Source organism: Sorghum bicolor, chromosome 8, assembly GCF_000003195.3.
Source record: "Sorghum bicolor cultivar BTx623 chromosome 8, Sorghum_bicolor_NCBIv3, whole genome shotgun sequence".
NCBI lineage: Eukaryota > Viridiplantae > Streptophyta > Magnoliopsida > Poales > Poaceae > Sorghum > Sorghum bicolor.
The window spans coordinates 6492483-6505585 of record NC_012877.2 but is presented as its reverse complement, the minus strand read 5'-3'; the positions used below and the strand labels follow the sequence as shown (position 1 = coordinate 6505585).

General features: G+C 46.7%; 2 protein-coding genes across 2 annotated transcripts; one reads left to right on the top strand and one right to left on the bottom strand.

Annotated features, from left to right (window-relative positions):
• LOC8082765 (cx9C motif-containing protein 4) lies at positions 1-2627 on the top strand. Its single transcript, XM_002442895.2, has 4 exons — positions 1-232; positions 920-1067; positions 2027-2086; positions 2213-2627. The coding sequence occupies exons 1-2, from the start codon at positions 147-149 to the stop codon at positions 1023-1025; spliced, it is 192 nt and encodes a 63-aa protein (XP_002442940.1). The 5' UTR covers positions 1-146; the 3' UTR covers positions 1026-1067; positions 2027-2086; positions 2213-2627.
• Positions 3513-4638, bottom strand: LOC8054110. The gene has a single exon (XM_002441886.2). It carries the CDS (start codon positions 4394-4396, stop codon positions 3881-3883), a length of 516 nt encoding a protein of 171 aa, XP_002441931.1. The 5' UTR covers positions 4397-4638; the 3' UTR covers positions 3513-3880.

Genomic DNA, 13103 nt, shown 5'->3' with positions numbered 1-13103 from the left:
TCGCACGGCACGGCACAGGGCACAGGGGAGGCTCAGGAAAGTCAGGAGCGAGAAGGCGCCTTCCCCACGCCGTCTTGGAATTGGTCCGTGCTCCGGCAGCGGCGGCGGCGGGAGGAGGAGGAGGAGGAGGGAAGCGAGGCGAGGGGATGGCGCAGCCGAGCAAGGAGCCGTGCAAGAAGGAGGCGTGCGACATCCAGGCCTGCCTCTCCAAGAACATGTTCGACTCCAGGAAGTACGCACCCCTTTTTGTTTCCCAAACCTCGAACACTTCGATTGCTTCGTCGGTCTATGTATAGCTGGTGATTTGGTTTCCATGGATGGGATGGAAGCGTGGGGTATTTTTAGCTGAATGCATGTTCAGGTTTTTCTCTTTAGGAACGGGTTGACCTGCAGAAGAAGTAGAGAAGCTTTTCAGTCCTTTGAGACCTAGTGTTTACTGCTTCCCAAATTGTCTGGTACTGATTAGTCTAGGCATGATTCAAGACTCAATCGGGGTTATACGGTTCGTGAAATGTAATTGGGATGACTAAGAACTGTTTTTTTTTTAGCTTAGATTATATGCTTTTCACTACTACTGCGATTTGAATTTGTGTTGCTTATTTAGGCACAGCAGAAATTTGACCTATATAAACGTTAGGATCTTCAGTCGACATTGGGGGGCGTTTGGGTAATGATGAGTGTTTTTTTATCAAGGATATACATCATTGTGTTTATCAGCACTAAAAAAAAGCGGTGGTATTTCAGCATTTCTGGTTTTGGATATTGTCAGATCTCAACATGCAAGCATACAACTAGTAACTGTCAATACCATGCATATAATTTTTGAATCATGTTCGATATGGGAACTAAGTTAAGTGTATAGGATTTTATGAGATCATACTCAGGTGCACTGAAGTTCCTGCCTTTTTTATTTCTTCAGGTGTGTGAGAGTTATTCAGTTACTTCAGTCATGCTGTGAGCAATGCGAGTACAAATCAACACATTGTGGTTCTGTGTCCGGATTACTTAAGAACATTTCTAAGTGAAGATACAATACCGACATGGTTTACTGCAGCCACTGAATAAAAGTAAGTTTCAAGACATTTAGGAACTCCGTGGTCACTACAGTTTGTTTCTGTTTGTACATTTTCTCAGTGGAATTTTAAATTGAAGTTTGATTCTTATGTTAAAGTTTCTAACTCCTTGTTTTATGCAAATAACATTATAATAGAGTATGATGAATTTGAGTTGTCTATCTTGGTAAAAGGTTGTCATATTTTATCTTGATCCTGAGAGCACCCATTTTTATCACTGCTTGTGTTAAATATACTAAGTTGATATAGTAAGGTCAGAACTATGAGCTATTCCAATCCAATACTTCTACAACACTCTGTGTGGATATCCCAGAGTCTCTCTCTCTCTCTCTCTCTCTCTCTCTCTCTATATATATATATATATATATATATATATATATATATATATATATATATATATATATATATATATATATATATATATATATATATATATATATATGGGCGAATGATAACACTGAAAGCTAAGATAGCTTGGGAGAGAAGTTGACAATTTCTTTGATGAGCTTCTATGTGGCACTTCCTCAAAACCAAAACTCATTGACATATATATATGGGCGAATGATAACACTGAAAGCTAAGATAGCTTGGGAGAGAAGTTGACAATTTCTTTGATGAGATTCTATTTGGCACTTCTTCTAGATGGTCAGATTTCACAAGCAGAATCATGTGCTACCTGTTCTTAGATAACTACATTCTGAAGTTGACCATATGCTGCCATGTGCAGCCAAGGATAGCAATGGCTGAGCAAATCGCACTTGCTTTTCTCTATGCATGAAAGAGAGTATCAGGAAAAATGTCTTCTCTCTGTGAGATCCAAATATGGATAATTCTTTTTTTTTTTGCTACAGTAAATTTCTGAAGTTTCATAATAACTTCGTCATAAGCACAGATTTTCTGATTCATGTAGAGGTTGATTTTGGAAAACAATTGACAGCTAATTGCTTTTACAGGTTCTGTTAGGTTACCTTAGGACTCTCTAGGGGACACAGCAATATCTCTTATGGATTAAGGTATTGTACAATATGTCAGTTCATGTTCATGTTGCCTTGTTTACTGTTTATCTGAGCCTACCTTATCAAGTTTCAGTTTCGATGCTATTTAAAAATGTCTCTTATTTATGTTTCTTATTCACACAGGATGTGACTCGACAGTAATGCAGACATCCTCAACCTGCAGAATGATGCTCTGGTCACTGAGTTGTTTGGTACTGAGTTGAACAGCATAGATGTTTGTTAACGATCGGTTCTGATTCCTGTATACCTGTGGTATCCTTTGTAGTTCTTGAGCTCCTCTACACATGTAATCCCATGTTCCTGTCTTGAATAGCTAAATAAGTGAACCCCATGTTACCTATCATACAATTATCCATATGGAGATATTTTAGTGACCCCAAAGTTCTGTATGATCTCAATGCTCACCGAGCCATGTTCTGTGGCAAGAAAATCAAACGTGGATAAACATTTAGGATGGCAATTTATCTCTTGGGCAGAAACTTGTGATGTAAGATATGTGATTCAAATAAGCAAACTCTGTGAGGTCATTTCAGCATCACACTACTCCATTTTTGGCCAGTTCCAGGTTGCTGAGAAATACCAGCACCCTGCTTGAAGCAATTCGGTGTTTGTGCTGTACTGCCACGTACATGAGTTCTCTCTGTAGCCAACAAACCTTTTGGCTTTTGCTTGTGGAATGAAACTTGTATTTTCTGTGTATGTGTGATGCAATACCTACCACTACCAGGCGAGTGTGTAAACTGGTATGGGATGAGATGACTTCAAGCTGACATGCTCAGGACATTCTCTACAACTAATTCTTGCTGTCTACTTGGGACCAACCGGTTTGTTGGTGTGTCCTCCACCTCCACTCCACATGGCCGTTCCTTAACTTGTTGCTCATCTTGGATAGATGTCATGATTCAGTGAATGAATGAATGAATGAAGCACTATATATTTGAGAAAAGGGACCGGTATTATTCGGTCCACCCTTTTATGAAAAAAATGATAGGATTGTATATTAGATAAAGCCGCTTTAAATCTTCTTTACGACGGGTTAGCGACATCTAAACGGCTGAAAGCTGAAGCAGAAAAGTGTGTGACTAGGAATGCATTTTGAATTTGGGAAATGTGGACCAAGCTAGCTCTTTTTTTTTTTTGTCATTTTCGCAACTGTAGCTGAGTCAGATAGTCTTAGATTTGTGGTCAGAAAAGCTATACTTGGATTCGGCGATGTGATTAGCGAACCTAATTTAGATGTGCTTCAGTTTCCATTTGCACAGTTCACTTGAATAATTGTGCCTGGACTTTGAGCTGAATATGTTGAATTGGAATTGGACTGAACTTTGCATAATTACGCCCCATAGGACCAGTGAAGCAGACTATACTGCACGCTTTACAAAAGTACCATTCCACTAACGTTTATCTATCTTTTGAATATGCATGAACGCTCAGGAAGGAACTTGACAAAAGATGCAAAATCCGCCTGATTTTACAAATGTTGATCGATGCAGAATTCTGATAGCTGCCCTGATTCAAGTAAGATCTTGCAGCTCGTCAAACTTCTAGCAAAACCCAAGGCTCTCAACAACCACACAGCTACACAAAGAGAAACTTCTAAAACATAACAGTTCATCAGCAAAAGCCAAAAGGTCACTCCCACTGACGACAGCTCTGAACCAAGTTCTTGGTCCTGTGCTACCGAGAGAAGCATGTATTGTTGATCAATTGACCACCTCCGTATATACACGTGATGATAGGCTGATACATCATGATGCACTCATCAAAGACTCGATTTTTTTTTCAGCTGCGTCAGATCGGCGGCGCCTTCCGCGACGGGGCGGCGCCGGACTTGTGCGCCAGGAAGAGCTTCTTGAGTAGCCGGAGCATCATGAGCAGGCCCATCCTCCGCCGCCGGACGACGGCGTGCTTGCGCGTCTCGAAGGCGCTGTCTTCGTAGCCGCCGTCGCCGTCGCCGAGCCAGGACTCCTTCGCGGTCGCCCACGACGGCGTCCCCTTGGTGAGCGGGCACGGCTGCGCGGCCCGGGCGAGCTCCTCGTTGAAGTCCTCCCACAGCATGTCCATCTTGTCCTCCACGGCGAACCGAGCCGAGCCGTGGCTGTGGCCGTGGTGGTGGTCGCTGCCGGTGTTTGCTTGCTGCTCCACGGCCGAGAAGCTCCTCCGGTGATCGTGCTCGTGCACGGCCGTGTCGACGACGCCGCTGCCGGGGACGACGAGCCACGGCGACGCGGAGGCGAAGTGGGGGAAAGGGACCTTCTTGGCGTTGTATTGCTCCAGTGGGAAGCTGGGGAATGTGAACTCTTCCATTGCTGCAAAACTCTCTCTGTGTAGCTCTGAGGCTCTGAGTCTATGGAAGCCTGTGTTGGAACTTGGAAGACGTATGTATATGAGGACTTGAGGAGTGTGGTCACGGAGGTTGCAACTTCTTTATCTACCGCCTCTTGACATTCCCAGAGATGGAATCATGGAAATGACTAGAAACAGAGGATGAGAGGAAGGGAAATATGGCTTTAATCTAATTGTCTCTGTAGTTGAAATCGAAGTGATGGTAGGCAAATGGGGGTTATTATAACATGGTGATGGCGGTTGGTAAGATGCTTGGCAGCTGAGATTGCTGTGTCACGTAATGCCAATCAGACAAGCACTAAGAGCAAAAGTAAGGCCGGGTCCTACCTGTTTGATGATGCTTAATAATTACAAACAGGGTCATTAGACATATAATAATACAGCTAAAATTTAGGAGCAAAAGATAAATGGGCCCTAAGAATGTTCAGTGCTTAGTCTGAACATTACCTGCAACTACTGCTGGTGCTAAGCAAAACATTAAAAATAAGAATAAAAATCAGTGTGAGGTACAACTGCTGAATTAACCAATCATTCAGGGAATATATCTGGGTTGCACTTTGTTTTGCAATATCCTTAATGCGATGCTTACCGGTGGTGGTTGGAAGGTTTGTTTGTATTATCACTTGTAGTTTTCAATTTGCAGGAGATGTGGTTGGAGCAGTGAGAAGGAGGTCTTTTGAATGGTGTTGGAGGGAGGAGGAGAAGAAGCATAGAAGCAGGCAGACAGTGCTTTTCAGCTAAAGGTCAGCGCTCGCCGCTCACTTTACTGACAAAGGCTGCAGTGGGCTTGGGCGGCCGAGTCAGCATCCGTGGTGGCACCAGTTTGAACGTTAGGAGGCGACACCTGTGACCTGTGACACAAATTGGTCTGGCTCGCGTGACTCCTCTTGTCGCCACATGCAATTGTAAGTTCTGAATAATCACTCTTGTTGTTAACAGTACTCCATTTCATCAAATTGTAAATTGTTTTGGCTTTCTAGATATAAAGTACATCGTTTTTATATGTATCTAGTTATAATGTATATTTAGATATGTAGCAAAAGCTATATATCAAGAAAAAAATAAAAACAGTTTGCAATTTGAAATGGAGAGAGGAAGAATTAAATAAAAATTTACAAACTGAATATAGCTAATCTGGTTAGATTTCACAGCTTCTGACTTGACGCTGATGCTGTATTTTTCTAATGTTTAACAATGTTATTGTTTCGTTCTCTTGAATGTGCTTGTATGTGTAAGGTCTATGTGTGTCTAATAGAAATACGATGTGTAATTCGAAAAAAGCTTCCTCAGTCAATACTGAGTTTCTGAAGTCAAACTTTAAAAAATTCAATTGAATTTTATATTTCAAATATTTGTGACATAAAATTAGTGTAGTTAAACAAAACCTGAAACTATACTTTTTGGTGTTATAAATATCAGTACTCTTTTGTATAAAAATGATTAAACTTTAAAAGATTTGACTTAAATCAAATACAAAAGTTAATTTATTCATGAACTGAGATAGTAAAAGTTATGATTTGACTCTAAGTCGTGTCTTAAAAATCAACTTTAACTATCAAAGCATAGCAAAACTGAGGGCATGGTTGATGAGATATTGAGTTTGGGCGTTTATAGTTGAGCTAAAATTTAATTTAAATTAGTTAAGATTGACTAGCTACTTATCTAACGACTAGCTAAAGGTTTGGCTAAAAGAAATAACCAACTCATTAACTAACTTTAAACTACTTAGCAATTAGCACTTGTATCAAAACAACCCTAATACAATATCAAATATTCAAAGCATCAAAACTATAGAACGGTGCAAAAATGACATTGTTTGAGAGCTCTCGACACGAAGAGCCTAATGTTATTATGATCCTACTGGCGCTCATTTTTCTGTTCGGTGGTGAAAAGAAAAAGAAAACACTTATATTTGTGAACAGAGTATATATAACGTAACATCTCGGATGTATAGCAAATTACAAGATCATGGAGTTACATGCATTAATGCATATACAACAGCGCACATTTGCGCCCCAGTGCCGCCTGTTAATTAGACTAACAAGCTTTTTAGCATGGCATTGGTACAGGGATTTGTTTCACATGGTGTGGGGGTATAAACCCCTATACCCTTACGGCTAGACTTGGGCCAGGAGGCTTGGCCCATTACGAGATAAGCTCAAGGCTTGATCCGACAGCTTGGAGTTTCGCGCAAGGAAACAAGACGTGGAGATCAAGCAAGCATCTAGTCGGTTAGAATAGGAATTGATATCAAACTATCTATGGCAATTGTAACCGACTAGTATTAGTTCCCAGATCTGTAACCCTGCCCTCCGGACTATATAAGGAGGGACAAGGGACCCCCCTAGGACAGATTATTCTCTCAACACAAATCAATACAATCAGACGCAGGACGTAGGTATTACGCCAACTTGGCAGCCGAACCTGGATAAAAAGCTTGCCTGTGTCTTGCGTCACCATCGAGTTCGTAGTTTGCGCACCGTCTACCGATAAACTACTACCGTGGGTATACCCCAAGGTAGACTGCCGACCAGCTTTCGTCGACAGTGGCGCGCCAGGTAGGGGGTATGCGTACAACTTCTCCGGCGAACAAGATGGTCATAGTTCCAGCTTCCGCGGCTGTGCCTGAAGGCCTCACGTTCACCGTCGGCCAGATCACGTGGACGACGCGCGGCGGTGGTCTAACGACCACGGTTTCGGAAGGAACCCAGATCCAATCTGGGATCACGTCGGCTCCGACCACTCGGATGACGGAACCGAGCGCCCGACCACCGCTCCCGCTCTACAAGGGGAAGAAGATCGACTGCTCGGACCTTCTCCAAGCACTTGATCGCGCCGATTCCAAGCTACTTGAAGCTTCCCAACTAGTAGATGGAATCTTGCGCCAGCCTGATCAATCCGCTCCAACGGATTTTTTCAAATCCCACCGGCCAACTCGTGTCGTTACACACGAACGGCTGGGAACGTCTCTGACGATAACCTCAACTCCCTCAAGACGATCTGTCAAGCTCAAGGCTAACCCGGAGGAAGATTATCCTTGCGGTCTGAACAACTCGGCCTCTCTCTACTCACGACACATCCAATCCCTTTTCAACAAGGCGGGTTGGCTGCCAAAGTGGAACGGTCGACCTGCTCGTCACTACGTCAACATGGTGACGATCCGAGAACTACGGGACGGCTAGGCTTCCAGCACAAATTCGAGCACTGGTTCCGTCCCCACCGAAGTCATAAACTCCGAAGACGAGGACTACGACCTGGATTTTCCTTCACATCCTCCGGGCTTCTCTCGTTTCCCGGTCTTCCCACCCCGGCGAGGAGACATTGTTTTCAATGTCAGCGCCGACGAGCCAGTCGTTGATGGAGAAACAAACGAGCAGAGGCAGCTCCGCGAGCAGCGTAACGCCGATCGCGCCCGACGACGTGCGGACGAGGAACGTCAAATCCCGCCGCATAATCTCAGCGACGCTTTCGACATGGTCGGGGATCAGCCAGTTTATAAAACGCCAAGCGCCAATGTGGCTGTCGCCATGGCCAATTTAGATCGGCTTCCTGATACTCCCGAGTGCCGGGGCGTCCGAACCAGCGTTCGGGCACATCTGATCGTCGCGATGGGACAGACAGCCACTCTGCTCAAAAGAGTCCAAGCCGTCTCCTATACGGAGGCCACCTCCGACCAGACTCACCGCAGCCGGACCTCACCGCAGCCCAGCAGGCACCACCGCAGCCGTTCCCCCGACAATCATCGAAAAGATTCACGGCGTGACGACGGCGGTCGGGATACTGGCGGTCACCGCGAGCAGAGTCGCAGGCGTGGTCAAGAAGTAAACCAGTACAGGGATCTTCGATACAACATCCCTCCCAAAGATGCCCGGGACCGTATCAACAGGCGCGCCACGGAGAGAGCAGTTCACGAAAACTTGCGTCGTATTGAGTACGATGCAACGCACGGCCCCCCGGGCCTGAAGCAGTTCTCTTCACACCTCCGCCAGGTCGTGTGGCCGCGAAATTTCAAGCTTGAGAAACTCAAAAAATACGACGGCAAGGAAAACCCAGAGAAGTGGATCACTCTTTACAAGATCGCCGTCCGATCAGCAGCAGGAGATGAGCACGTCATGGCCAACTACTTTCCAGTAGTCCTCGACCAGGCTGGTCACCAGTGGCTCCTAGGCCTGCCCGAGGACTCTTTCGACTCCTGGGAAGAACTACGCCAAGCCTTCATCGACAACTTCATCGCCACCTGCGAGCAGCCTGGGAACAAGTATGACCTCGAAAGGATAAGAGATAGGAAAAACGAACCTCTGCACGACTACATCCGACGATTCTCGGATATGCGCCTTAAGATCCCGAAGATTTCCCACGACGAGGCTATATCTGCTTTCATCAAAGGGCTGCGCTTCCACGAAGCACTGAGGAACAAGCTACTGCGCAAAAGGCCAACAACGATGACAGAGCTCCTCGCCACGGCCAAAAATTATGCCGACGCTGATGACGCAGAAAAACTCATCCGAGATGACACCAGAGGTCCCGACCAGCCTTCTCGGCGTGACGATAGTCGCGGCCGCTTCGACAACAGGAACAATCGCCGCCCCGATAACCGGGACCACAGAGAGGGCTGGGACAGGCGCCGCGACAACCGCGACGATTTCAGAGGCAAGCGCCCTCGCGATCACGACCACGAGGTGAATACGGTCAAACGCCCCAACGGACGGCAGGATTACCAAGAAGACTACAACAAGACGTTGAAGGGACCATGCCAACTGCATCCAAAATCCAACCACACCATGGAAGAATGCCGCGTCCTCAAAAGCATCTATACGCGGCGTGCTGCTCAAGACGATCCCTCCAAGAAAAACGGGAAACAAGATGGGCGCGATCACGAAGACGAGGATGAAGACCAGGATAGGGACCCACGACACCAGTATGTCAGTCCTACTGACGTGGTCCATTCCATCTTCGGAGGCAAGGTCTCCATCGAGTCTAAACGAGAAAGAAAGCTCTTAAAGAGAGCCTGCCTCAACATAGACAGCACTGATGGTCTGATCACCGATCCAAAATTTCCTCCCTGGTCGCACAGGGAAATCTCCTTCAGCAGGAAGGATCAGTGGGCCGCTATCCCGGAACCGGGTCGTTTCCCTCTAATCTTGGACCCTTGCATCAACAGCATCAGATTCGAGCGCGTGCTCGTGGACGGAGGAAGCTCCATTGACATCCTCTTCCGCAACAGCCTGCCCGCTCTTAAGATATCTCCGGCACAATTAAAACCCTACGATGCTCAATTCTGGGGAGTCTTGCCAGGTCAGAGTTTAGTGCCCCTCGGACAGATAACATTGCCTGTCCAATTCGGCACGCCCGACCACTTTCGGACAGAGTTCGTCAACTTTGTGGTCGCCGACTTTGATGGGACCTACCACGCTATACTGGGCCGACCGTCGCAGACAAAATTCATGGCGGTCCCGCATTACTCATACCTGGTCCTCAAAATGCCTACGGAGAAGGGCGTCCTGACCGTCAGAGGCAATGTCTACACTGCATATACTTGCGAGGAGGAGAGCTTCAAGATCACTGAAGCAATTGATCTCTCAATCCGGATGGCAGAAACAGCAACCCAAGCCGCACAGCTACCTCCCGACCAGCTCCGCCTACCCGAGCAGGAGACCGCCAGGAAGAATTCAAAATCCAAGGAGCATAAAGAAGTACAACTGGTCGACAGCAGTCCTGAGAAGACGGCCCTCATCGAGGCCAATCTGGACCCCAAATAGGAAGACACGCTCGTCAGGTTTCTAAGGGACAACGTGAGCGTTTTCGCATGGAAACCCGCAGACATGCCCGGTGTCCCACGAAACCTGATCGAGCACTCCTTAAACGTCTCGAAGACCGCAAGACCAATCAAGCAAAAGCTGCGACGGTTCGCTCGTGACAAAAAGGAGGCTATTAGGACAGAAATAACACGGCTTCTAGCAGCCGGATTCATAAAAGAAGTGTATCATCCCGAATGGCTTGCCAATCCAGTTCTTGTACGCAAAAAGAAAAATGAATGGAGAATGTGCGTTGATTACATTGATCTCAATAAACACTGTCCTAAAGATCCTTTTGGTCTCCCTCGCATCGACGAGGTGGTCGACTCAACGGCCGGATGCGAACTCCTCTCTTTTCTAGACTGCTACTCTGGTTATCACCAGATCTCGCTAAAAGAAGACGATCAGATAAAAACGTCTTTCATTACTCCTTTTGGCGCATACTGCTACACGACCATGTCATTCGGACTCAAAAACGCCGAAGCCACCTATCAACGGGCCATCCAGCAATGCCTCCACGACGAGATTCGTGATGACCTCGTCGAGGCCTATGTAGACGACGTAGTCGTCAAAACAAGGGATGCAAGCACCCTAATCGACAACTTAGACCGAACCTTTAAGGCGCTAAACAGGTACAAGTGGAAGCTTAACCCCAAAAAGTGCATCTTTGGCGTCCCTTCCGGTCTACTACTCGGCAACGTCGTCAGCCGCGACGGCATACGGCCGAATCCTTCAAAGGTAAAAGCAGTACTCGACATGCGACCACCTAAAAATGTCAAGGATATTCAGAAGCTCACCGGATGTATGGCCGCACTCAGCCGCTTCATCTCAAGACTAGGAGAAAAAGGCCTCCCTTTCTTCAAACTCTTGAAGGCGTCGGAAAAATTTTCTTGGACAGAGGAAGCCGACGCTGAGTTCACCTAGCTTAAGACTTTCCTCACTTCACCGCCTGTTCTTATAGCGCCTCAGCCCAATGAAGACCTACTCCTTTACATTGCTGCAACCGACAGGGTTGTTTCCACGGCAATAGTGGTCGAGCGAGACGAGCCAAGTCATGTCTACAAGGTCCAGAGACCCGTTTACTTCATAAGCGAAGTCCTAAACGAGTCCAAGGACAAATATCTACAAATACAGAAGCTCATATATGCCATTCTAATAACGTCGAGAAAGCTAAAGCACTATTTCGACGGCCACCGAGTCTTGGTAACCACCAGTTTCCCTCTTGGGGATATTCTGCGCAACAAAGACGCCAACGGCAGAATTGTAAAATGGGCAATGGAATTATGCCCGTTCTCCCTGGAATTCCAGAGTCGCACCACAGTCAAGTCTCAGGCCCTGGTCGATTTCATTGCAGAGTGGATGGATCTTAACGAACGACCCGTTCCCGACGTCTCCGACCACTGGTCGATGTTCTTTGACGGGTCCTTAAACATCAATGGTACCGGCGCTGGGATACTTTTCATGTCGCCTAACAAGGACAAACTGCGTTACGTCCTTAGAATCCTCTTTCCGGCATCCAACAACGTCGCCGAGTACGAAGCATGCCTACACGACATACGACTAGCCGTTGAGTTAGGAGTCAAACGCCTCTATGTCTATGGCGACTCTGCTTTGGTTATCAACCAGCTCAACAAGGAATGGGATGCAACCCACAAGAAGATGGATCTCTACTGCAAAGAAATTCGCAAGTGGGAAACCAACTTCTACGGCATAGAATACATTCACATGGTCCGGGATAAGAACCAGGCAGCAGATGCGATGTCAAAGTTAGGGTCATCTCGGGCACCGATACTGCGAGGTGTTTTCGTCCAGGACATCCACGAGCCAAGCGTGGGCACAGGCCTGGTCGAAAAGCAACCTACTGAGGCAATGCTCATAGACGACACTACTCCGGCAACTAGTGGCCGTGATTGGCGCACCCCGTTCATCAAATATATATCGGACGGGTCAGGCTATCAGGACAAAACAGAGAACGAGCGCCTTATTCGACGATCAAAGAATTACATACTGGTGGACGGCAAGTTTATGCGAAAAAATGCAAGCTCTGAAGTGCTGCTCAAATGCATATCCCAAGATGATGGCATCAAGCTCCTAGAAGACATACATGCCGGATCCTGCGGCAATCATGCTGCCTCCAGAACACTGGTCGGGAAAGCTTTCCGAGCAGGTTTTTACTGGCCAACCGCGGTCAACGACGCAGAAAAACTGGTCCGACACTGTGAGGGATGTCAGTTCTTCACTAAAAGGACCCACGTACCTGCTCATGAGATTCAAACTATCCCGTCGTCCTGGCCCTTCGCCTGCTGGGGGCTCGACATGATCGGACCATTTAAACCAGCCCCTGGCAACTTCAAGTTCGTTTTCGTATTAATCGATAAGTTCTCAAAGTGGATTGAATACATGCCACTGGTCAAAGCAACCTCCGAGAAGGCCGTGGAGTTCCTCAATCAAATCATACACAGATTCGGGGTTCCAAACAGTATAATCACCGACCTGGGTACTCAGTTCAGTGGCACTACATTTTGGGACTTCTGCGATGACAGAGACATAGTCATAAAATACGCGTCAGTAGCTCACCCACGGGCAAATGGCCAGGTCGAGCGCACGAACGGAATGATCATTGACGCCCTAAAGAAAAGGTTGTACACTGAGAACGACAGAGCGCCTGGTCGATGGATGAAAGAGTTACCGGCTGTGGTCTGGGGCCTCCGAACTCAGACTAGTCGGAACACGGGGGTGTCACCCTACTTCATGGTTTACGGCACCGAGGCAGTTCTGCCGTCTGATATAACCTTTGGTTCTCCCAAAATTGAAAACTTCGACCAGCCAACAGCCGACAATGCTAGGGAACTCGAAATTAACTGCATGGAGGA

What these genes read in the sequence shown, in the direction of transcription:
- LOC8054110 (XM_002441886.2), bottom strand. Translation starts at nt 4,396, where the DNA reads ATGGAAGAGTTCACATTCCCCAGCTTCCCACTGGAGCAATACAACGCC.
- LOC8082765 (XM_002442895.2), top strand. Translation starts at nt 147, where the DNA reads ATGGCGCAGCCGAGCAAGGAGCCGTGCAAGAAGGAGGCGTGCGACATC. An exon ending in AACATGTTCGACTCCAGGAA is followed by an intron (nt 233 to 919) that starts GTACGCACCCCT and finishes TTATTTCTTCAG; the next exon opens with GTGTGTGAGAGTTATTCAGT.